The 25800-nt window shown below is 39.1% G+C and overlaps 1 protein-coding gene across 2 annotated transcripts in view; it reads right to left on the bottom strand.

The window, feature by feature from the left end:
• ADGRA3 (adhesion G protein-coupled receptor A3) overlaps positions 1-25800 on the bottom strand; it is a 122066-nt gene that overhangs the window by 53602 nt on the left and 42664 nt on the right. For both annotated transcript variants that reach the window (XM_023638291.2, XM_070262542.1), the window contains exons 3-7: positions 19801-19872; positions 14194-14265; positions 7709-7780; positions 4848-5008; positions 2689-2902 (exon numbers count right to left, since the gene is read on the bottom strand). In XM_023638291.2, the coding sequence (XP_023494059.1) occupies positions 2689-2902; positions 4848-5008; positions 7709-7780; positions 14194-14265; positions 19801-19872 (591 nt within the window). The remainder of the gene's footprint in view (positions 1-2688; positions 2903-4847; positions 5009-7708; positions 7781-14193; positions 14266-19800; positions 19873-25800) is intronic.

Below are 25800 nucleotides of genomic sequence, written 5' to 3'. Positions count from 1 at the left end.
AAGCCTATTTGGAGATTTAAGGAGAAAGAGGCAGCTTCAATTTCATCTTCTAGAGAAACTACACACTCTGATTCTTAGTAATGAAGGAAAATGACACGAGGAGACCAATAAAGAATCAAGAGGTATCTCAGATTCTCCAATTCAATAACCACATATTTCCTTCTTCTTCAGCTTTTTTATTATTCTTGGGCTAACTCTGGGGAAAGGACTTCTCAGTCTTCTTATGAAAGATTTTCACTTTATTCGTGTCCCTCTACCAACAAAAATGTTAGGCAAAGTTGCTATTCTTAGAATTAACTTTTTTGTACTGCAATAAGGAATTCAGATTTAAGCATGACTTGCATAAATAAATTTATAAAGTAAATCTAGTTACTTTATAGTCATAGAACTTAAGAGTTCTCAATTAATCAAAGCTCTTTTATTCAGGAAAGGATTCTATTATATTTTTAAAGCTTTACTGTTGTATTATATGTTAACTATGGTCTATTCATACAATATACTGCTTAAAGGGCACAATCTGATAAGTTTTGATATATGTAGACCCTTGTGAAATTACCACCACAGTAACAATCATATAACAATTAGAGGCTTCTCACTGGGACTTATTATTCCTAACGATCTGATCCCAGTAAAGGAACTCCGCTTCTGGTAACAGCACAGTGGCTCCTCCCCAGTCACCCTCCCTACTGTTCACAATTATAAACGCTGGACAGACTACAGAATGACAACTAACTCAACACATGGAGAGTGACTGCAAAGCAGGCAGAAATCAGAAAGGAGCTAACACCAGGAAGAAGGAGTTGGCACTGGGGAGGAACCAGGAGTATATTTTTTTTTAATGACTTTTGCCCAAGGACAGGCCGCATTCACATAGAAACTCACAATCTTACTCGTTAAAAACCAGAAACTCTGACTTATTGAAATCAGAAAGGAGCCTGGCTGGAAGACCTAACTTCTGCGTGTGAAATCTACCCAGATCTCCGACCGACTCCTGACCCACACGCAGGTACGGCAGACACCAGGCGGCCATTGGCTGCCCCCTACCACAGAAAACACAGAGCTAGGAGGTTGAGCTGAGCCAAGTTAGCTGCTTGAAGAAACAAAAACCAGCTCTCTTCACGCAAATACAACAGAATTCAGTCAGGAGTCAGCAAAGTTTTTCTTCAAAGGCCAGACATTAAATATTTTAGGCTTTGCTGGCCAAGAAGCAACATCAAGAACACTACGTAGGTACTTATATAACCATTTGAAATGTAACCATTTAAAAATGTAAGAACTTTCTTGGCTCACAGGCCCAGCAGGCTAGATTTGGCCCATAGGCTATACTTTGTCAACCTCTCCTGAACAGCAAATCATCCACGAGATCCAGGATAGAACCCAACATTACTAGACATATAAATAATATTTTTAAAAAGTAAGAAGATATAAACCATATTCAAAAGAAAAGTAGGGGAGCCGGCCCCACGACTGAGTGGTTAAGTTCGCACGCTCTGCTTTGGCGGCCCAGGGTTTCACTGGTTCAGACCCTGGGTGCAGACATGGTACTGTTCGGCAGGCCATGCTGAGGTGGCATCCCACATGCCACAACTAGAAGGACCCACAACTAAAATAACCAACTATGTACTGGGGGATTTGGGGAGAAAAGCAGGGGGGGAAAAAAAAGATTGGCAACAGTTGTTATCTTAGGTGCCAATCTTTAAAAAAAGGGAAATAATGAGTGGTGATGATCCCAAGACGACCCTGCAGTTGGAATTAGTAGGCAAGGATATAAAAGCATCTACTGTAAATATGTTAGATGACATAAATGAAAATATGCTTCTAATAAACAAAAATAAAATCTCAAGAGAGAAACAGAAATTATAAACTAGGATATTCTACCCTAAAAGTTCCCAGACATGAGTCTCCACTCAGAGAATCTTTAGTTTCTCAGTAATTTTTTCATGGTGCTTCTGTGAGTTTGTTGTAATAATACCCTAGGGCACTTCGTCACAGAGTGTGGAACTGCAGATCTACTCTTAAACATGCACACTGAGTTCTATAATTGGTAGAAAAGAAATAGATTGGTATGCATCTATTTTATAGGAAAAGACATAGAGGAAGAGAAAGAAAGAGAAAATGCAATGCCACAGATTAAGATTTTACCAAAATAAAATATATGCTAAGTGATAATGACATATATATTTTCACTGTTTTTTACACTTTTTAAAGTTCATTCAAATTAACTATTTTGGTGCTCACATCGATCATGGGGCTCAGAGGACAAATGTTATATTCTTTTATACTAGTGGGGTGGAGAGAGGAAGTATCTTAAGATGTAGCATTAATCATAAGACAAACAGTAAAAACTAGGTGATTCCTAAAAGTGAAAATCTGAGCTTAGCAGCAGGAAGAGGTTAGCAATTTAGTTTGGTACTAAAAGTTTACATTTTCGTCCTAAAACTTTAAACAAAGTCTCCAACTTTTAAACAGTGTTTCTTTCCCTTTTATCCTATGCTTTTTTCTTCCAAACTGGATGGAAAAGATGACTATTTAATTTTAGAAGATGAGTAAACATCAGGAAAAGGAAATGTCAGATGTTTGCATTTTTAAATGCAAGAAGATAAAACACTAATTTAAATTCCAACTAAACATTACAACTCTGAAACAATAAATACAATCCAGAGACAATGCCTCATCTCAAAAGTTTACCTTGCAATCAATGAGCAGTTGTGAATCATGCTCTTTTCAACAAAGATACCTTGTGACTCATCAGTTTCAACTATTCGTCCATCCTGATACCATAACACTTGCATGTCCTGATCAATATATGAAGCCATGCACTGGAAGGGAAGGCTGTCTCCTTCAAACACAACTTGCCGATGAGATGGAGTCATGTAGAAAGATGGTAATTCAAGGGGAGGATCTAGAGACGGTAAAACAAAGACCCAGAAAAACAAATGCAATACGATATTCACACTCCAGAATTAAGAGTTATAGAAATTTTAATTAAAATTTTCAAAATGGAAAACCAATTTATTCCTCAGTGAACAGCATTCTAACGCGAGCACCAACAAGGCTGGGACTGAGTTAAGCAAGTCTGAGATGAAAACAAAATTAAGTAAAATTAAAATGAAAACCATTTCCCATCAGTTCTGACATTTAGAGTTGTTCCTTCTGTGGTGGCATCATTAAACTAGCAGATGATCACAGAAGCAATATTAAAAGAACAAGCTATAAAATGATACTTAAACCTGGGGATAAGTACATGCTTACATATACACACACAATTTTAAAATACATTTTGGAGATTGTATTACCATTGACTAAACCACTGGTTTCTAGTTATTAAAGTAATCCATACTCACTGCAGAAAATTTAGAACATTTTAAAAAAAGAGAAAGAAAGAAAAAAATCTTTTAAGATCCCTTACATTATAATCACTTTTAAAAAGCTGATAATATTTCCTTCCAGTCAGAAAAATAAAAGGGAGACATTTTAAACACATACACAAAAAAATACACACAAATACCATGGGCTCATTAAAAGCCTTTAAAATATTTAGTCCATTTGTCTAACACAACAATTCTATCTTTAGTAGTAGTATATCCTAAAGAATAAGAGCGAATTTACAAAGACACATACAAGGAAATTAGTCCTTGTATTATTTATGAAGTGAGAAATTATTAACCTAATATACAGTAATAAGAAAGTTGTTAAATTTTGGTTCATCTATATAACAGATTGGTATGCATCTATTTTATATGATGAGGAAATAAGTTTATATTATCTCAAGTTTAAAAGATTACAAAATATCATTAGAGTATTATGACATTTTGATCAAAACATAAGAAAAAGGTGCAGATGATACACCAAGGTGTCTTTCATATGAGCTACCTTTGAGGGATAAGAATGTAGCATGGGCTTTGTCTTTTTGCTTCTATTTTAGTTGTCTTTTTTCCCAGCTTTACTGGGGTATAACTGACAAATACAATTGTAAGATATTTAAAGTGTACACCGTGGTGATTTGATATAAGTATACACTATTTCTTTTCGTAAATCTTAACTTTCATCCAATGAGCATATTTTACTTGTGAAACAACAATAAAAATGATAAGAAAGAGAAAAGGAAAAAAAATGATAGGATTGTTTATTTCCAAGCACAAAGACTAAACTGGAATCTCCCTGTATCATTTTAAGGACCGCTTTTGGCTTATGCACTTTTTTTACGTGTTTTCATTTAACTCACGGTAAACGTGTTATTTCCTCAAGTCTTCAAAATCATGATTTTTCAAAAACTGCAAACTACATCACTGAATGGGTGTATCACAGTGATTAAACCAATCCTCTATTTTTGAGCATTTACAATATGCTTATACATAAAGTCTGGAGATTTATATACATAGCTGATGATTTCCTAATAACTGACCCCTACATGGAAAATTACCACATCAAATTGTCAGTCTTTTAAGAATATCGATACATGTCGCCAAACTATACTTCAAAAAGGCTGTATCAATTCATACTCCGACCAACAAACGATATGATTGCATCCTGAGATGTTACTACTATCAACAAATTCCTCATTTACCAACCGACAGAAAAATCTAAAGATCTATGCTATTCGTTGAAATTAGTTTTCAGAAAGAAAGTCATTCAGAACCTAAGAACCTGAAAGACCAATTGAATAAATCATGTTTTTTAATCCAGCTAGCTTAATTGTTGGCATAAACTAAAAATTATCAAATCCATGAAGATTAATGGTTGTACTAGTTCCACCCAAATATAAAGAGAATTTTACAGTTTGTCAAGGAAACCATGGTAGCAAGTCAAACCACGGCAAATACTTTCTGAGGTTTTTTCTCCCTTACCGCATGTCAGCAACTCCTGCTTCACCCCTGTGACTGGCTGGGCCTGCAAAGACTTAGGATAAACACAGCGCGTGTCCCGCACAGTGATGTTCCTCTCCTTGACCCAGCGATGCATCCACAATATGTTACAATCACACAAAAGATACTCAGTCTGAAATTCCCTGTAGCATACAAAATACAAAGGAGAGATTTTGGTCAAGAAAATTAAATAGCACTTTCGGTTTATACTGGCTTACGCTTTGGGTGGCAAGCATGCTGCTGCTGACCCTTAAGCATGTTTGTGGCATAGACCATCGACCAGTTACGGTCTCCTTTCCAATGATACAACCTGCAGAGTGTCTGACTCCAGCACTGCTCTTCGCTGATCCTGGGACTGACTCAGTTTTCGATCAAGGTTGGCACGCAAACAAAATCTATTCATCATCCCTCATCTATGCAAAAATTCCTTAATTCCAGGGTTCTGGAAAACATAATTCTCGTCCTCTTTATCTATCAATCTTCTGCCCATTCATCATAAAGCATGTGGCGCTAACACTGGATCTCGAAGCCTTCCTCAGTGTTTCCAGCATCAGTGCCGTGTTCTTGGCTGAAATGCCTACAAACTCTCCAGTTAATTCTGGCAACACAAAGCAATATAGGACTGCTTCACAGGATTATGTTCTGTCTCTCTGACTGGAGAGTAAGTTCCTTGACAATGACGACTATTTCTGACACTTTCTGCTATGCACCCAATGATACTACAGATACTTACAAACTTAAGGGACATAGCCTCGACTCAAAATATATCTCCTACATGCTATGAAAGAAAATAGAGAATTATCTTTACAGGAGGCAAGAAATTTTATAATTTGGCACTTGGATGTAAGAAACAAAGAGGATATACAAAGCTTGGATATAAGCACAACAATTTCTTGAATACTTGTTTTACAAAGCAATAATTATCCAAGGGCCACACCTTACACTAAGTCCAGCTAATAAAATAAATGCAGACACTGCCCCCGTCAACCTGGAGGACGTGACGTAATAGGGGGAACAAAATCTAAATACAACTAAAATAGAGTGTAACATGTTCTGTACAAATAAATCAACAAAGTGTAAAGGGCGAATATATTCATTTGTGCTTCTAATACAGACTGTGCATTGGTTTCATCTCATTAGCTTTAGCCAAAAAAAAAGGGGGGGGGATGAGACACAACAAAAGGAAACTAAATTTAAAAAGCAGTATCAGAAGGATGATCGGACTGACTTCTAATTCCTAAGCACAACTTTCTGGTCTGTTTCTAGCTCTACCAGGTAAAAATACTGGCAATTCTTCCCAATTTTTGGATGAAAATACTTCCCACATTCCTGCTACCCAGCGTCTCAAAAGGCAGATTATGCTTTGCAGTCTATTTCCAAAACTTCACAGAAATGGCTAACTAGAGCCACTAAATATGCCGAAAAGAGATGTTTTCACCAAAAAGCAGCCTTGTGGACAAGAATGGTAGTGGCATCAAAAAGAGACCAGAGAGAGGTTGATCCAATCCGACTCTAGAAGTACAGACATATGTCCACCAAGATGCTGAGGAGCCAGACGAATGGCTAACCTATTAGCTACGTTCCAATGAAAATGGCTAAGTGAGACTTAAATGATAGGCTTAGAAAAGGAAAGGAGAGGAGAAGGGTAGAGAAGAGGAAGGGAGAGAAGGATAAAAAGAGAAGAGGGGAAGGAAGGGGAGGAAAGAAGTCAGCTTACATTGAACAGAGGCACCTGGGAGAGAAGACGTTTTTCACTGGCAAAACAGAGACTCAATCTCATAAATTCTACACAATAAAAATTTGAAAAACATTATATTTAACTGTAATTCCAATAGAAATTAGTGTAATTTATAGTTTGCAATAGATTAAGGTTTATCTGGATATATAATTACTTTCAGAAGTAACTCCTGCACAATGTTGCAATTAACCAAACTGTGCCGGGGGGAGGGAATCAGCCAATTCTAAAGCTACAGAGAACCGTGTAAATATGGTCTTGCATTGACTTGATAAATATGATCTTGCGCTGACTTGATAAAGCAGGCATTTACATAAAGATCCCTGGAAATGTCAGCAATAAGTTTCTCTTTAGAATACTGTGTCTCGGGCCAGCCCTGTGGCCGAGCGGTTAAGTTTGCGTGCTCAGCTTCGGCAGCCCAGGGTTTCGCCGATTCAGATCCTGGGTACAGACATGACACTGCTCATTAGACCACGTTGAGGCGGTGTCCCACATCCCACAACTAGAAGGACCCACAAGTAAAATATACAACTATGTACTGGGAGGATTTGGGGAGAAAAAGCAGAAAAAAGGAAAAAAGAAGATTGGCAACAGTTGTTAGCTCAGGTGCCAATCTTTAAAAAAAAAAAGAATACTGTGTCTCTCTAATGTATATTTAGCATAAATAAATTGGTAATTCTTTCTCTTTAACTGTGAATTCAGTTTGGGGAAGGGGTTCCAGGATAAAATTAAATCCCTAAAGTATAAAATACTCTTAACTATAAATTCTTCATAGAGAGGGATATTTTATACTTTGGGGATTTAATTAGTCAAACAACAAAATATTTTCTAATTTGACAACCAGTCAAAGAGAAAAAATTACCAATTCATTTATGTTAAATATACATTAGAGAGAGACAGTATTCTAAGGAGAAAATGGTTGTCCCGCTCTGAAATGCATTCCTAATGTTTACAGCATGCTTTTCAACACGAATACAAGCTCTCAAGTGAGATACTAATTTTTGCAAAATCACAAGATTCTCCAATTAAAGTCGTCATACAGTAACTGATTTTAATTTTCAAAAACTAAGATACATTTATCAAAACATAAAAAAAAATTCTTACTTACAGAGACCGTAATGAGCCAAGATAATCAAAAGTTCCTTGAGATAATGAAGAAAACAAATTCCCCGAAAGGTTTCTGGAAAAAAGAAATAATTTCACTTAAAAAAACCAATAACAATTACATATCATTTTATACTATTTCATATTTCCTAAGGTCTTACAATCATTAAATGATGTTATGACAAATTTATGGGGGCTGGCCCTGTGGCTGAGTGGTTAAGTTCACACGCTCTGCTTCAGGGGCCCAGGGCTTCACAGGTTCAGATCCTAGGCACGGACATGGCAATGCACATCAGGCCATGCTGAGGCGGCATCCCACATAGCAGAACCAGAAGGACCTACAACTATAATATTCAACTATGTACTGGGGGGCTTTGGGGAGAAGGAGGAAAAAAAAAAGTGAAGAAGATTGGCAACAGTTGTGCCAATCTTTAAAAAAAAAAAGAATTTATGAAAGTTGTTTTAAATCTTACAAACAAGGAGTGACTAGTAAATATTCTAAGGTTGAAGAAGAAATTTGTTCTTAACCCTATGCAAAGCAGTAAACAAAATTATTTAAAAATTATTACTGCTAGATAAGGCGTTTTCCAACAAATAGCAGGTGAATCTCAGTTACCTCATTATAGTCATGCTCTTATTACACTAGAACTACTCTTCATGTGTTCACTTAGTACCACTTAAGAAAGCAAAAATTAAAAATCAAAGAAAGGAAAAGGATGACTTGAATGATAAGCAGCAGCAGCCCAGAGTAACTAAGTGAAACATGTGAGCAGAGTGGAATGAGCCCAGGGTTTAAAATGAAAGACTCGGGATAAAAGTCAATGTTGGCCATGGGGCAAGTGACTTACCCTCTCATTTCCCCTTAATCAGATGGCTTCAATAAATACCTAAACCCTTGCAGAGTTTGTATGAATTAAACCCAGAACACCCTATACTACAATTTCAGGAGTTATTCCCATAATGATGTGAGTGACGTATTTCTTTCTCACTTGTCTACGAGCAACAGGAGGGGAGGGACCTGTGTGTCTTATTTACCAAGGTACCTTTGGCGGCTAGTAATATGCTGGAGTATATAGTTGGTGCTCAGTAATGGTGGCTGACTGTCCAAGATGTGGACCCCAACTTCAGCAGGCTTCTAATACTAAAATGGGACTGACAGCTCCGGGAAATTGATCCAACCACCACAAGATCTGTTCTGTGTGTGTCGTAATATCAAGAATAGACACAATTTAGGGCCAGCCCTGGTGCCCTAGTGGTTAAGTCAGGCACACTCTGCTTCAACAGCCCAGGTTTGGTTCTCAGGCACAGACCTACACCCACTTGTCAGTGGCCATGCTGTGGTGGCAGCTCACATACAAAAAGAGGAAGATGGGCAACAGATGTTAGTTCACGGTCAATCTTTCTTAACCAAAAAAAACCCAACTGATACAATTTAGACCTAGAGCTCTCAAGGTAGAATTCCTGAGACCTATGAAGTGGGCCTGTCTCTCCTCCAGAGTCTGGGCTGAATCCTTCAAGTGTGGGAGAAAGTGACAAAGGGGTAGAATTGTCTACCTCAATAGGGTAGAATCCATCTACCCCAGTGTCAGCGGGTCAGCTGCTCCAGGGACACCTGCAGCAACGTACTCCTGGATGGGAAGACTGAATATTACACAGACACCAATTCTTCATGAGTTAATATATAACGAACTTCAGTAAGAACATCATTGGATTATTTTTTAAATATGTCTTAGGATTTTTTTTATATAAAAAAGCTAGATAAAATGATTCTAATCCTCATGGGAGAATTGCCTAGGAACTTAAAAAAAAAAAGGATATTTGCAAATTAAAAGAACAATGAAAGAGATGCCCCTTTTTTTGGCCTCTCCAGAGCAGGTACCAAATGTGGATTTTGAAAGGGTACTGCTCATGGGAGTATCAATCACCTTAACATTTTAGTAACCTAGATGCAATTAAGCTGAACAACTATACTTTTGTGAAGCTATCCTATGGGGAATTATATGATTACTGGAATTTGTTTAACATAATGTAGGCAGGAAGACAGGAGATGGGAGGGTACAACTAAACGAAGATTGGCTATGAGTTGTTAAGCGTTGAAAATGGGCGATGAGATATGGAGATTTCTTATACAATCACCTCTAATTTTAAAATATTTGAAAAATTCCATAATAGTAAGTTGGAAATAAAAATCTAGCCTAAAAATATAGGATTTAAGTTTAAAAAAAAATTTCATCTTACATGGACCATTAGATACTAATTATTAGGTAATGTTATTCTAATTATTCCATATTACTAGGTTGTTTCCCTTGGAAATTACAGAGGAAGGAATCACATTGGAAAGAGACACAGCATCCTCCCAGTAAATCCCAACACAAACCAATTTTTCCTCCACTGTTGGAACAGACTGCTGTCTGTTTGGCTGAACACCAAATGGAGCAATTGGCTTCGGCCTGGGGGCCATAAGAACTTGCACATATTTTAAAACACTAACATCACACTCCAGCTCTCAGATGCTTACACAATAAAAGCAAGCAGGAACAGAGAATGACAACAGGCCCAGTAAAGTCACTGCTCCTGTGTCCTAACAAGCTCACTCAATGGAGTGGCAGGTGAATTGTCCACCCACCCCCACCCTCACCCTTTATGTTGCTGATTCTTACTCTCTCAACTTAATTTTTCTTTATTTACCTACTTTTTGCTAAACAGATATATTTGAATTCCTATAAGTTAAATGTATACGATGCATCATCTGTGTGTACACAGGATATTTACCAGGGCAGATCTGTTAAAGGAGGGGAAAATGCAATCCAATGGAATGTCCTTTCAACAGAGGAACAACTGACTACATTATAATCTGTTCTACACTTGAAATATTCTGTAGCTATTAACAAGCATGACCTAAAATCAACATGTACTCTCTTGAAAAAGATCTTAATGATATGTCGGTAAAAGGTGGTTTTTGGTGAGGAAGATTGTCGCTGAGCTAACATCTGTGCCCATCTTCTTCCACTTTGTACGCACGGTGAGCAGTGTGTAGGTCCACACCCAGAATCCGAACCCATGAACCCCGGGCCGCCAAAGCAGACCATGCGAACTTAACCACTATGCCACTGGGCCAGCCCCTCGATAAAAGTCTTTTTAAAGTAAATTGTTGAGTACAGCGCTCATTTTTAAAGCCCTGCATGTACACCTACACGCTTGTGGGGGCAACAGAAAATGTGAAAATATACACGAGTTAGTTAGGACAGGCTGTCTCAGGGTGATGTCTGGGTCATGGACGGGAGATTTACCTTCTCCTTCTGCAAATGGTTTTATTACTTAATAACATCAATATTCTTATAAAGATCACTCACTAATATTTCTGGTAGAAAAATATTAAAGGTATAATTTTTAGGGGAAAAAATACAGGTTTTAAATTGAACAAAATTTGTAGAAAGAAAAAAAAAGGTTTGTTGATCTCCTGCCAATTTCTCTGTAAATTAACTTCTTAAGTGAAGGACAGAGACTTCACAGAAGCCCTTTCATCGTTCCCCATCTTTGGTCTCCCGATTATTTCCAGCGTGCAGGAGGGTTGGGGTGGGAACCTCTGGGAGTATGGCTTCCCTTCTCAGAGACAGCTCTTCCCGAATTTCTCCATCGACAAAGGCAGAGATCAATACATAGAATCAATCAATTTTACCCACCACATCCAGGTTCACTGAAGCCTCCGATATGTTTAAAGAAAGTTATTTTTGAATTCTTAACCTAAACCTCCAAAGCCAAGACTTGTTTCCAAATGCTGAGAAGTCTGGGCAGGAATGCTGTAGGCTGTCTGCCAAGGTCTCATCCAGGCCCCAAGGGGCCTCAATTCCAGCCTCCTGCGCTAAGAGGCCCAGTCAGGCGGAGATCCCACGTTCCAGGGTAATCCAGAGAGTTCAGCTAACAAGGCAGCAGAGGACACGGCCAGAAAGGTGATCCACTCCAGATTCACTTCTTTTGCATACTTACTCTTTCGGGTGGGAGACAGTAGAAGGGAGCTCTCTAATTCCTAATCTAAGAAATGTCCTACATTACCAATGTAATCAGTAACCATTATAAATCAGACTCTTTTTCCCACTTGCTAGATTGAGAAAATGCTCTTCTCCATGTTTGAAATACAAACTGTTATGAGCCTTCACAACCAGCATACAGCCTGACTCAGAGAGCCCAGAAATCCAGGGATTGTAGCAGCTGATACAGAATGCTTATCCAAAGTTTCTTGATCCATAGCTCTAGAATCAGGTTAACTATCCTATTCTCAAACTCTTATAAGCAACTCCATTGCAATGCATTCCTGATTGTTAAGAAGCTCCCTCAAATATAACTGTTCTTAGAACAGTATTTAAAGGATATAAGTCCAGTATATTTCTATATATGCCATAGATTGTTGCATTTAAAAGAGCCACAATAATCTATTATTACCTGAGTTACAAAATCATCTCAATCAAATCTCAAAGTAGAAAAGTTGGTAGTGCTACTCTTATGTTTTAATGATTCATCTGGAAAAATGTCCATTGTGTTTCATGACCCATAAATTCTCACAAATAGTGTCAGAGAATTGATAAAAATGCAAGAGAGGACCGAAGCTGTAAAACTTCCCAAAGCTTTAGTTTTTGAGGCAGGAGGCAAAAGAAATAGCAAGAAAATAATAAATTACCCTAATGTAAGCACTGTCCCACCAGCTCTTTCGCCTAAAGAACATTTACCGATGGGTCAAAAATCCCTGGGCCAAAGCAGCAAATCCATTTGGAACTAAAGTCGACCAAACAGTACACTCCAGACTCTTTTTCATTACTTGAGTCACAGCTATCCAAAAACATAACAAATTTTTCCTTCATAAATGCCTCATTTTGCCAATTCTTATACAGTCCTCAAAACCAAAAATACGAAACTCTCAAGAAGAGATAACAAAAGCACTGAAATAAAATTGTTCGCAATTCAGTTACAAAAAAGAAAACTGCAATTGATTTAAGTAATTTCAAGCTATGAGTAAAGCTGTATACCAAATCAATCTTTTATTTAAAAACAGAAATTTGGCCATATACCTTTCCCTCAAAATTAAAGGGCACAATGACAAACACTACAAGTTTCCTAAGAAGCAGTACTTCGTTCGACACTAAGAATTGAAGTCCCCTCGCCTACTGTATAGATGAAATAATCTCACTATTTCGGCCCCTACCAGCTTTTTCAAAGTAAACTTGAGTGAAATAGAAGAAACATTCTAAAAAGCTACAGAGAAAGAACCAGGTACAGACAATCCTTATACTTCAACTTTCACCCAAAATCCCGCATTCTACCCTAAATCCCAATCCCTAAACCCCTATCCCCAGACTGCTCTTCTCCAACACGCGATTTGATGCCATTTTCCCACGTAAGTGTCTGTCAGTGGCTTCCTACTGTAGAATGAGTTCTAAGCCTCTGCTGCTTTTCATACACTCCCATATAAAGCTCTATTATAGATAGCCAGCCTTATTCTAGTTACAGCCAAACAGAGCCTCTTTATTTTAAAAATAAAATAAAAATATAGTTGATGGTTTATACTAAGTTCTGCATTTATATTATACATACATTATAAGAAATAAACAGATATAGATCATTCAAATCTTAATCCTTAAAATAACTTTGAGCTACTGCTAATCCTACTTTTCAGATGAAAAGCAGAAAAGTTCAGAAAAGCTAAACAACTCACCCCAAATCACAAGGTCAGTGGCATGATTCAAATGGTCATTTCATTGCTAAATGAAATAAGGCCCTGATTCACAACGGCCTTTTCTCTTTGACAAACTGGCCACGCTTTTATTTCTACCTTGACGCGTCCTTTGCTAAGCTTCTTTTCCTTTCTAATGATTTGAATCTCTGCAATCTTCTGGACCATCAGCTCAAGTTTAACCTCTCCTAAGAAAATTTCCCAGACTAGCAAAGCTTTTGCTTATCTCTCTCAATATGGACATGTTCTCTGGGGCACATACCACATTGTGTGCCTGTGTCTGTGAGTATGTGTGGGGGGGAGGAAGGGAGTAATGTGTTATTATGTTTTGATGACATTATAACTCCATCATTAAATTTCTAGCTCCTTATCCCCTACCAGTTCTATAACCTCTACAGTTGCTACTCAAATATTAAACACCTGGGGCCAGCTCTGAGGTCGAGTGGTTAAATTTGCGTGCTCCACTTCAGTGGCCCAGGGTTTCACCAGTTCAGATCTTGGGCGTGGACCTAGCATCACTCATCAGGCCATGCTGAGGTGTGTCCCACACAGAACTAGAAGCACCTACAACCAGAATATACAACTATGTACTGGGAGGCCTTGGGGAGAAGAAAAAAAAAGAAAAGATTGGCAACAGATGCTGGCTCAGGGCCAATCTTTAAATAAATAAATAAATAAATAAACCTCTAAGTGTTCATAAATATTTGGGTACTGGTTCAAACGCTTCCTTATATTTTAATACAAAAGAAGAAACACATACTTACAGCCTAACCAGGTTGGTGAGTCCTCGAAATACGTCTGCATTCAGACATCCTATTCGATTGTTTGTCAGATCCCTAAGGGGGAAAAAGTGTCTTCAATTAGTTCTCTTGGTAAATGAAGGTTTCAGACATTCAATATCCAAGAGGAGCACCCAGGCATCATACAAGACCTTTTCAGCATCTCTGAGATATTTACCTACCTCAAGTAGCACTGAGAAAAGAAATAATCCTTGTTTTCACTTAATTCTGGCTCAAACTAAAAGCTGTTTAATTATAGTGCCTTCTATGTTTCAAGTACTTACTCCCGTACAATGACTCAAGACAACCCTGGAGTAGTAAAAATGAGACTCAACCTCTCTTACTGGCTGTGATACAGTTCCTTAGATGGTTGACACAGCTGATGATGCTGGGGGCAGTTGGGAACAGAGCCCAAACGAGTCAACATCTAGCAGACAATGAATAAAAGGGCAAGTTACCAAAATGCTGGAACATTTATTTCCTTAAGAACATCTGAAATGTAATGATTTCTAACTTCATTCCTTAAATACTCAGAAGTTTTGACTGTAATGAAAAAACAAGTGAGTTAGCTTTTACTTTACAGATCTATCGTTTAGTCTCCAAGACAAATCACTTTAACAATGTCTGGGTAACGGCCCAATTATTTTTTCCAGTCACTCCTAACTTCTTATAAGTTCCCATCAAATGCTATTTTCTAAATATATTTTTCTTCTCCTCAATCCTTGAACCTTTTCCTTCTATCTGTGTAAAACGTTTAACAAATATTTTGTTCTTTCTTCACACCAAAGACAATGAACACACTTTTACAGTTCAATCAGGAGATTACATTTTAATTGGGGCATAATAATTGACAATTCCCATAAATTTCAAATAAGATAGCATGGCTTTCATCATTTTTCATCACTGGACTTCATAAACTATATGCAAGAAAACCCTAAAATAATGAATCTTTTTATCAATTCTTAGGTTTGGAATTATTCATCACTTTTGAAATTTTGATAGAAGAATTAGAACAAGCTTTCTAAACCAAACTTTCAAAAATATTTTTATCATATTTTCTTCAATGTCCGTATTATTCTCTGTAATGGAGAAGTACACATTCTTTGAGTTACGCTCCAAGTTACTCTTTAGAAAAGCGATTTGCACCACCCATTTCTAAACTAAAACTGTTGGGTTCTAAACTATATACTCGGAAATGGCAGAAAATGTATTAGTCTGACTAGAAATTACAAGGACACAGCATTTGAATTAGGTTCCTAGTCATTAGGTTTTTCCCTTAGATATTTCACAAGCTACCTCAGGTAATCCTCGTGTTCCATCATTTCATGGCTCTGCCTTTCCTTTCCTATGGCAACTTTCATAAAAGAATCTTAAGTAGTAGAAGTCTCTATCTGCGCTTGCTATTCTCCAGCTCCAGTCTCTCAGAATATTAAAGCTAAGTATTTAATCATGTGGAACCTTTTTTATTCCAGTTGATTTTCCTTTTATTTCTGGGTTTTACTGTTTAAGAAAATTAGGCATCATCTGTGAAGTGTTGCTTAAACAAGCAGTTCTGGGCTCTATTCATTATCTTGTCTCCATTCTGAGCTTTAAATGGTGTAATTACCACTGATTCTTTGGGAAACAATTTCATTATATCTATACCTATTTAAAATGGTATTTAGGTATTGATAATGGGTTTTCATTTGGATTGAGAATCAGCTTGAATTTGTTGATAAAGCAAAAAAGAAACTGAATGGGTCTAGGTTTTCCCACTTCTGGTAGTTTTTATTGCAGAAAGTCACTTAATCGTCCTGATTCAAATTATCTATAAAATAAACGCAAAGACGTGGTACACTTAGAAAAACACTGTGTGGCTGCCAAGTGAGATGCACAATTGAAATGCATGATTTAAGGCCCAGAAGAAAAAGTGCCTATATCTGTAAGTAAGTAGCAAACATTACGACTGCAGACTATCTTTATATCTCATTGAGTGTACATATAAAACTCTGTCAGCTTGCAAGTTGTAAACCATAAGTTCAATTACAAGTTAGTTGTTTAAATTAAGAATGTATTTTCTAGTGGGAAAAACATTATAAATGGCAATTACCTTCCTAGGCAAGAACACAAGAGACTACTTAATGCGTAATGCAATGACATAATGCCAAGGCAATGCTTGGGAGAACATTAGTAATTAAATTAAATGCTACTACACAAGGATTTTTTATTATTTATTTTGGATGGAAGTACTTGAAAAATTATTTACTGAAGGATGAAGAAGTAGATAGAGAACCTAAGATATTCTGTAGTATCCTTAAAACATCCTGATAAGACTTCTTTTTATTAACAGTCAAGTTTCCTTCAACCTCTATCTCGACGTGGAGATATTATCAGCATTAATCTTCCTATTACCAAAAAGCTGTGAATACAGTGATGTGCATCAGAAAGGGAGAGAATAAGTGGTCTTGTCTGGCAGTATAACATCACATCCCCCCTCTACAGAAAAAAGTTGGAAGGAAAAATATTTTATAAGTTCTCAAACTTTAGCATCAGCATGACCGGGAGGGATGGTTAAAACAAAGATGGTTGGGCCTCAGCCCCAAAGCTTCTGACTGGGTAGGTCTAGCACCTACACTCCTGATTCCTACTGGAGGACTCATGTTCATAATCACGGGTTCCCAGTGACCCATCCAAACACAGTGTCAGCGTGACCCTGGTAAGAAGCACACAGGAAGTGACTCACTGTTATAATCACGCCCATTCAGCTGCTGCCCCTCCACTCCCTCAGGATTCTGTTTCTGGAGGTACATGTGGCCTGTTTATGGCCATGTACCATACCCCTGCCTGTGTCAATGTGGCTGAGTCCTGAGTCCTAACTGCTTCCAAGACTCCTAGCAGCTAAACACCAGCTACTGCTGCATCTCTCTGTAAGTGGATCCCAAGTCATATCCAGGCTCTTGGTCAGTGTAGGTGATTCCACTAGACTGCAAGCCCTTCAAGGGGTTCCTGAGTTACCTTTGATCTCTGGAGCCGGGCTGACTGTTGGGCACACAGGATGAACTCAGTTAATTTTTGTTTAATCGAATTCATGCTGGTCGCTGTCTTACCACTTTCATTATGCTGTTATACCTGGTTGATACCACTTTTACTGAACTCCAAAGCAAACTCTAAACCTTGATCCACTGCAACTCGGATGCCTACCTAATACCCACTCCCCTCCAAGGCTTATCTTCGTTTTCTAGAACTCCAATCTCCATTAACACCACTGACCTCCCCCAGAGGGGCCCGTTTTCAGACTTGCTTCGTTTAAAAGGCTTAGGTGCAAAATAATGAAGGGCAGAGCAAATGCGGAAGAAGAAAAGTGATTTAGAAGAAGGTCTCCTCCAGACATCCCTGGGCTTCCTTGGTGCACACAAAGCCTGATGAAAACAACGAGCCACCATCTCCCCCACCCCCACAACAAAAATGATGAGAATAAATTCCCTACTAGAGTCTGACTGGAATTTTAAATAATTTTAGAAGATGAAGAGGGAATTCTTTAACACCTAATAGGCCTAATCTTCCAAAATTCTGAACCTTAAGAGAGGGAACCAAGCAGAAGGCTGCAGATGATAAGCTTTAGATGAAAGATAATTTTACCTGCAAAAGTAATATAAAAAAATATGCAAAAACTGGGGCTGGCCCCATGGTGTAGTGGTTAAGTTTGCACACTCCACTTTAGTGGCCCGAGTTCACAGGTTCAGATCCCGGGCGTGGACATACACACCACTCATCAGTCATGCTGTAGCAATGACATACATATAAAATAGAGGAAGACTGGCACAGATGTTAGCTCTGAGCTAATCTTCCTCAAACAAGAAAAAAGGAGGAAGACTGGCAACAGATGTTAGCTCAGGGCTAATCTTCCTCAGCAAAAAAACAAAAAAAGCCAAAAATATGCAATGGCCAACTCTGACTATAAAAAGGAACAGGTTTTGAATGATAGAATAATAGATACAAGATGGCAAAAGTATTAGGATGGACGGTTAGTGTCAACATTTACGTAAGTCATGGCATGATTAAGAGCAAACACAGCTGGTTTTACTATACAAATACTATGAAAACAAGACATGAAAATACCCAAGCACCTTGAACACTTTAACAAAACAACACTTAAATAATAAGAAGCTATGGTGGAATGATAAAAAATAAGACAGGGGTCTGAAAGAATGACTGTTATGAAGAAGGAAAGCAGGGGGCTGGTCTTTTCTCCCGTATCTTTTGTCACTGCTTGTTTGTACTTAAGTGTTTTCTCCTTACTGCCACCAGAAATATTCTGAAACACAAATCTGATCATGTCAACTCCATTTTCAAAAAGTTCTGCTAGTCCCCCACTGTCTAAAGAATAGATTCGAAATTCTTTAACATGGTAGTAGGTCATCAAAACCTAGTCTCTCCCTGACATCCTTTTTGCCCTTTCTCCCTTACGGTCTGGCCAGAGAAATAAATCATTGTTCCAAGAGACATGTTCTTTCACACCTATGTCCACTCCGCTTAAAATATCCTTCTTGTGGGGCTGGCCCCATGGTCGAGTGGTTAAGTTCGCGCACTCCGCTGCAGGTGGCCCAGTGTTTCGCTGGTGCGAATCCCGGGCGCGGACATGGCACTGCTCATCAAACCATGCTGAGGCAGTGCCCCACATGCCACAACTACAAGGACCCACAATGAAGAATATACAACTATGTACCAGGGGGCTTTGGGGAGAAAAAGTAAAAAATAAAATCTTTAAAGTCTCTCAACCCCAACTTCCAAAAAAAAAAAATATCCTTCTTGTTATTCTTCAATACAGATTCATCCCTCCGGAGCAAGGTCACATCTAAAGGTGGGTTGTTCTCATGGCAGGCCATTCCCCTCTCAGGAGGTCCCTCCTTTCCCTAGCAGATTACTATTATTATTATTATGTAGGATGTATCTTCAATATCTGTCTATTTGCCCTCAAGAGTCTGTGAGCTCTGCTGAAGAAATCAGAGTATGATAAGTGGCCAGCACTTAATAAATGGCTTTAGAAGGAATAAAGGACGGGGGGACCGGCCACATGGCTTGAGTGTAGGGTTACTTCTCAAAGATGAGCATGCTGTCACAGCATTTGTGAAAATAGCATAATAAGGAGAGTAGAGAAATTGTATACCTTCAGGAGTAATAAAAAATGGCCTTTAGGTTTTGAAATAATACTACATGGATAAAATATACATGAAAATGGCAGGACTATAAATCATTAATAGAAAGGGGTCTCAATGTATATGGCATTTACAACAGTCACAGTTTGAACGCATTCATTACTTGAAAATCATCTACAGACTATGACAGCTGTTGAAGCCAAAACAGTAATGATTTTATTAGCATAAGAGGAACAGAACCATCTACCACCAAACAAATCAAATTACTGTACAAATTAATCACATTCTAAGCTACTTATATTAAATACTCCCTATTTCTCTATCATGGACCTGGTCAGATGAACATCTAAAAATTGTTAAAAACCCATTTTTTTTATTGTGTTAAAGCTCAAGTCAGTTAACAGTTACTTATAAAAGAAGCAGTTCAAACTCATAAGCAAGCAATTCAAATACTTACAATCTTTTTAGCGATGACAGTCCCCAAAAGGCACCTGGATCTATACTACTAATAAGATTGTTTCGGAGGTCCCTGTTAAAAATAGAATAAAAAGTTATTCACATATCAACACTGTAACAAATATTTAGGCATACTACACTTACCTGCTGTACAGAAAACAACAACAACAATAATAATGAGGGGCTGGCCCGGTGGCCAAGTGGGTAAGTTTGGCACACTCCACTTCAGCGGCCCAGGTTCCCAGGGTGGGATCCCAGGCGTGGACCTACACCACTCGTCAGCCATGCTGTGGTAGCATCCCACATATAAAATAGAGGAGGACTGGCACAGATGTTATCTCAGGGCTAATCTTCATCAGCAAAAAAATTAATAAATAAAATAATAATAATAATAATGAGAGCAGACTGAAGCCAAAAAGGTTACACCAAGGTCACCCCAGTAGTAAATGGCAGAGCCAGAATTCAAATTCGAAAAACGTGGCTCCAAAGCTATTTCTTTTGGTCAATATAAGAATAAAGGTATATGTCAAAAAAGATATTGTGTCCTAATATAATTCAAATCCAAAATTATCACTAAACTACGATCCTCTACATCATTTCTACAATTCCTTCTTTAGTATGCTATACTTTAGTTATCAAACTACATTAGTGACAATTTGTGACAATAATAATTAAATCAATATTTTTTTAAACCACCTTCAAAACTATACACTCTAAAATTCTTGTCACTTGCTTTTTCCTATTTTTCACCCTGGGCTTCTATGGTTAGGTTTAGTATAAGATAAAAATGTCATAATTCACAATATATAGCCCAAAACTAAGATCCATCAGCCCCCTATGCAATGGCATCTGACAGGGGTCACAAGTTACCCTCATTCTTCTCAAGTGTGCTGGCCCGTCCATGTCAGTACACCATCAGTGGGGGCAGCAGTGAGTGTCAAAGACACATCCCTCCACTAGTGTGGACTTGAGCCACCTGCTAAGGCTGCTGCTCTCCTCTGGGTGCCAGGGCTCAGCCGGGGGCTCTCAAGTCGCCCCGTACAAGTGTTCAGCTAGATCTCTGCAGAGAGCTGATAGTCAGCTACAGGAGCTACAGTCAGCTACAGGAGTGCTCAGAAGCAGAACTGCGTCCCATTTCCCCCGACCACACTCGTCAGTGGCTGGCCCACCCTTCAGCTATGCCAGGCACCTGAGGTGGGCTCGTTTGTCAGGACTCATTTACAGCTTTGCCCACTGAAGTCCCCAGTGGCCTCTGGTCATCTCAGGGCGCCTGAAGTCAACTGTGAACAGAAACACTTTCCAACTTCTTTTCTCCAGGGAGTCTTTACCCAACAATGGCAACACTGCCTCTTCCACATTCGAAGTTCTGACATCAATCTTCATAATTATACATGGCACAGGGATGCACACGGGGTTGATGAAACAATACAGAAACACAGAGCAATCCTCAATACAAACCCAGGGTAGAGGGTACTTCACGGGTTCCTTTAGTCCCTTACTTAGTTTAGTTGAGATTTAAAAGGCCTTCAAGGAAGTAGATCCTGGACCACTGGTGCTACCTGCTACAACACTGAGGTGACATGTCTCTGGGTTCTTTTACAACTATTGCTCCATCATGGGCATTCCAGCCCATGCCCAGGCAGTATAAATTACACAGAGAAAAATTCTCAGTTTGCCTTCTCAAACCCCTCCAACTCAGAAAGCATCTGACGTCCCTTGTCTACCTGCGCTTAAGAAAAGGACTCCACGGAAGTCCCACTACAGTCAGCACAGATCCACGTTTTCTTCTATCCAATCAGGGAGGCACACTGAATTTTACTGTGCCACCAGCTAATGAAAACTAACTTTTGTAAGGCCTGCTTTATAACATGCTATTTTTTTCTAGTAGTTCATTCTAACTATCAACTTCAACAAATTACAACTTTGGGGTTAGTTTCTGGCCGAGTTTCCCGGAAATTTCACAAAAACATCCTGATGAGATGAGCCCTCTGCTCATCACAGTGGTAGTCCGTCATTTACTGTAAGCCTAGAATTCTTGATGTGCCATTCAAGCACTGTGGCTTCCCACACCACCCATGCTGTTTAATACATGGTGATAGAGATTGATTAGACATTCTCAAGAATGCTTCTCCAGAGATGCAACCTGTAAACCCTGTGAACATTGTACCCTCAGCAAATCCTGTTCTGCCTCTCTCATGTCTTACTCAGGTTCTAACACATCAAGCATTCTTCTGCAGCTAGGGGTAGAGCTGTAACCCCACCCTCCTCCCCAAATCAGAGCCAGATTTTTCTAAATAATACTGAACCCCCTGGTACTTGGCAATTCTTTAAAAAAAGGAACTGACTATTAAACATAGTATATAATCTACGCTCCGATTACCATTACTGCACAAGTATTTCATTGATCAGACTCAGATTTATAGTCCACAAGAAAAACACAGCTTTGTCAATGCTGGTAACTGCTCTAACTTTTTTTATTTTCATACCCAAGCCTCTAAGATATTTTCTAAATAAAGTAACTGAAAATATCTGAAAAGGGCAAAAAGTTTCATGAAATATATTTCCATGATCATAAAAGTCTTAGAAGATATTCAGGTAAAGTCACCAAGTCCTACCCTTCTCTCTGGACTTTCAGCCACGTTTTAAATTCTCCTCTTAACTACAAGTGAAAAAGATGGTCCTTGGTGTAGTAATTTCAACAGAAAGAGAAAAGTCACACAGAGAATAAGTTCCCCGCTATAAACACCATGGCCTCAGCATCCCTTATCCCAAAACACCTGCCCAGGGTCCAAACAGCTGCTGCGGCCAGGCTGACAGCAACATCCACACTCGCTCCTCCACATACACCTCTCTGCTGCATGCCTTCTCTCTGCCAGCTTCAGGAGCTACTCCGGGAAAGTCAGAAGTGAAGGGCTGACTAGCCCTGGGAAGAGCCCTCACCCCATGGGGAGGGGAGTAGGGACAACCCCAGCTTCCGGCAGCAGGAACTGCTCACTAAGGTACCACACGTTGGCTTCCTTCTCTTCCTCTCACTGTCCCACTCCCTAATACGAAAGCTTTCTGGAACCTCCTCCCAAATAAACCACCTGAATTCAAAACCTCAGCTCAGAACCTGCTTCCGGGAAAACCCAGGTTAAGATATTGGCCCAGTAATATGAACCCACCAGCACCCAGGTCAAGTATTACCATCCAGTACAGAGACCTAAGGAGATCCCACCCATCCCATTTTAAGGATGAGCAGCAGGAAGGGAAAGAAGTCAGTTGAAAATTCAAAAATTAAAGGGTACGTGGAGGTGGGGAAGGGGAGCAATTTATGAAGGATTCTAGAATTCAGGAATAATAGCAGCTATGACTGCTATCAATTACTCAATGTGAGTCATCATGCTAAGCAGAGTTCATTTATAGTTTTGAAGCCTCCTCCCTTGCTTTAGGGGGAAGCAACCCTACTTTTCCCACAGACCATATGGCACAAATGGTGCCCTGAAGTTCCCAACATCGGCCCTCCAGGTGTGGCACTTGATCAGCCTCTGTCCAGATATTTCAAATATCTTGGCCTTTGTAATTGGCATGATTACATGACCTTGGTCTAACTAAATCTAGGACCTTGGAGGAGGAGATGGATGGAGAACAAGGAGCAGCCATTTCCAATGGTTTGATTAGTGATCAAGAGGTAAGTTTGGAGCTATTAGTGACCCGCTTGCTACCATGATGGAAAAGACTGTCCGGCAAGGCCAACAGAGAGAAAAGGAGAGGAAATGCTGAGTCCCTGGGTACAGCCAAGCCTGAAGTCCACCTCGAATTGGGCTCCTTAGTTACACAAATCACTAAATTCAGTGAATTCGTGGATGACACTTATCATCCCATTAAGATGGCACAATCAGTCCTTGGAGATATTATCATTGCTTCAGATGAGGAATTTCATGTGCAGAAAGATTAAGAAATTTGATCAAGCCCTTGGTGTTAATAAGCAGCCAAGCCAAAAGTTAGGATTTTTAAACACATCTTTCTGACTGATAGTAAACGTGGAGATTTACCAAGGGAACCAAGTAAATTTATGCCTAGAGCAAGAGGGAGATAGATAAAGCAAACACATCCAAAAGCTGGCCGTCATTAAATCAAGGTGCTAGAGAAATTGTTCTTTCAACTTCTCTATGTGTTTGAAAAACATTATAATAATAAGTTGGAAAAACTTATCATACATGGTAATGTCCAGCCTTCTAACTAAGTCCAAAGCCCTCCACCTCTCTTTCCTCCTCACCATCATCACACCACCCCAGGTAATTCACCACACTGTTCCCACTTGTGTCCTTGCTTCTCTCATCCATCCTCCATTTAAAGAGATCTTTCTAAAGATAAATCTGATTATGTCTCTGCACTGGTTAAAACCCCCAAAAGCTCCACAGTGCCCTCCAAAGAAAGGTCAGACTCTTTAACTTACAAGGCTCTCCGTGGCCCTGGCCTTGCCCATCTTGCCCAGTCCAACTCTCACTTCCCATTCTGTCCCAACACATTCCTTTAACACTCAACCTCTCTCGCTTCAAATATACTAGTCATACGTCAAGATGTTTCTAGAAAGTCTTATTTCTCTCACCTGTAGACCTCTGAGCATGGTTTCCCCTCCTTGACACACACCCCCACCTCCTCTGTCCTACTAGCCTCACCCCATCCTGCTTCTCTTGCCTGACTAACTCCCACTCATCCTACAGGCCTTGGAGTCAACACCACTCCTTCCTCCAGAAACACGCCTCTGACAACAACAGTGCCCTGTGCTTCCCTGGTCACGGCCCTCCTCACACTGGACTCTGACTGCTTAAACCATCTTTACCGAGAGACCAGAAGTTTCACAAGGGCAGGGTCCACACCTCTCTGTTCAGTAAGAGAGAGAGACACTCAATGTACAGAGGGTGGATGGAGAGTGCAATGGTCTGAATGTTTGTGCCTGCCCCCTAAACTCATATGTTGAAATCCTCACTCCCAAGGTGAGATAGAATTAAAAGCTGGGGGCTTTGGGAAGTGATTAAGTCATGAGGGCAGAAACCTAATGAATGCAATTAATACCCCTATAAAAGAGATCCCAGGGAGCCCCCTCGTCCCCTTCCACCATGTGGATTACAGCAAAAAGATGGCTGACCAGGAAGTGGTCCCCCACTGCTGGCGTCTTGATTTTGGACTTCTCAGCCTCCAGAACTGTGAGAAATAAATATTTGTTGTCTATAAGCCACCCAGTTTATATTATTTTGTTATAGCAGCCAGAATGGACTCAGATAGATGATAAACGGATGAAAAAGTAAACCATGGTAAGAGACAGAACTATATTACTTGACCTTTACTTTTTTAGTAAATTATGGTTAGCCACGTAATCATCAGGATATCCATAAAGTCAATCAACGTAGGGACTGCTGCCTCTCGTTCCTCAATAAAGGGAGAGGGTCCTGACATCTGCAATTGACCTTCAAATAAGGTTGTGTCCGTGTAGGCATACTCCAATATAAAGAAAAAAAGGCTGCAAATTGTTAATGATTATTGAATCTGGGCAAGTAAATTGGTGATAAGGGAGATGACTACATTATTTATTTTTCTGTATGTTTGAAAGTTTTCATAATAAAAGTTATTTTTGTCCCCAACTTTTTATGTCCCAGGAAGTACAATTAATCATCAGGCCGAAATTACTAGTTCCTATTTCCCACTCCCCAACTGACCCCAATCCTATACCTCAAAGAGAGAGGATAATTTTAGGAGAAAATTCAATCGGTATGTTTTTGACTTGTATTGCAAGCATAAAGCTTTGCAAATAGAAATATATAATGTCAGTTCCCTTTTTTAAAACATATGTTTCCCTTTTCAGATTTTAAACAGCATCTACAATAGGAACGGATTTAGCTAAAGCAGTGCATAAATTTGTAGTCCATGATGTACTGCATGTGTTTCTACAAAATACCTCTCATGAATAACTGAGTACGGTTATATGATTTAAAGATACATTTTTTCTTTAATAATAAAA

Source organism: Equus caballus, chromosome 3 (assembly GCF_041296265.1).
Source record: "Equus caballus isolate H_3958 breed thoroughbred chromosome 3, TB-T2T, whole genome shotgun sequence".
Classification (NCBI taxonomy): domain Eukaryota; kingdom Metazoa; phylum Chordata; class Mammalia; order Perissodactyla; family Equidae; genus Equus; species Equus caballus.
The sequence above is the reverse complement of the archived record's forward strand: the minus strand, read 5'-3'. Positions and strand labels throughout refer to the sequence as shown.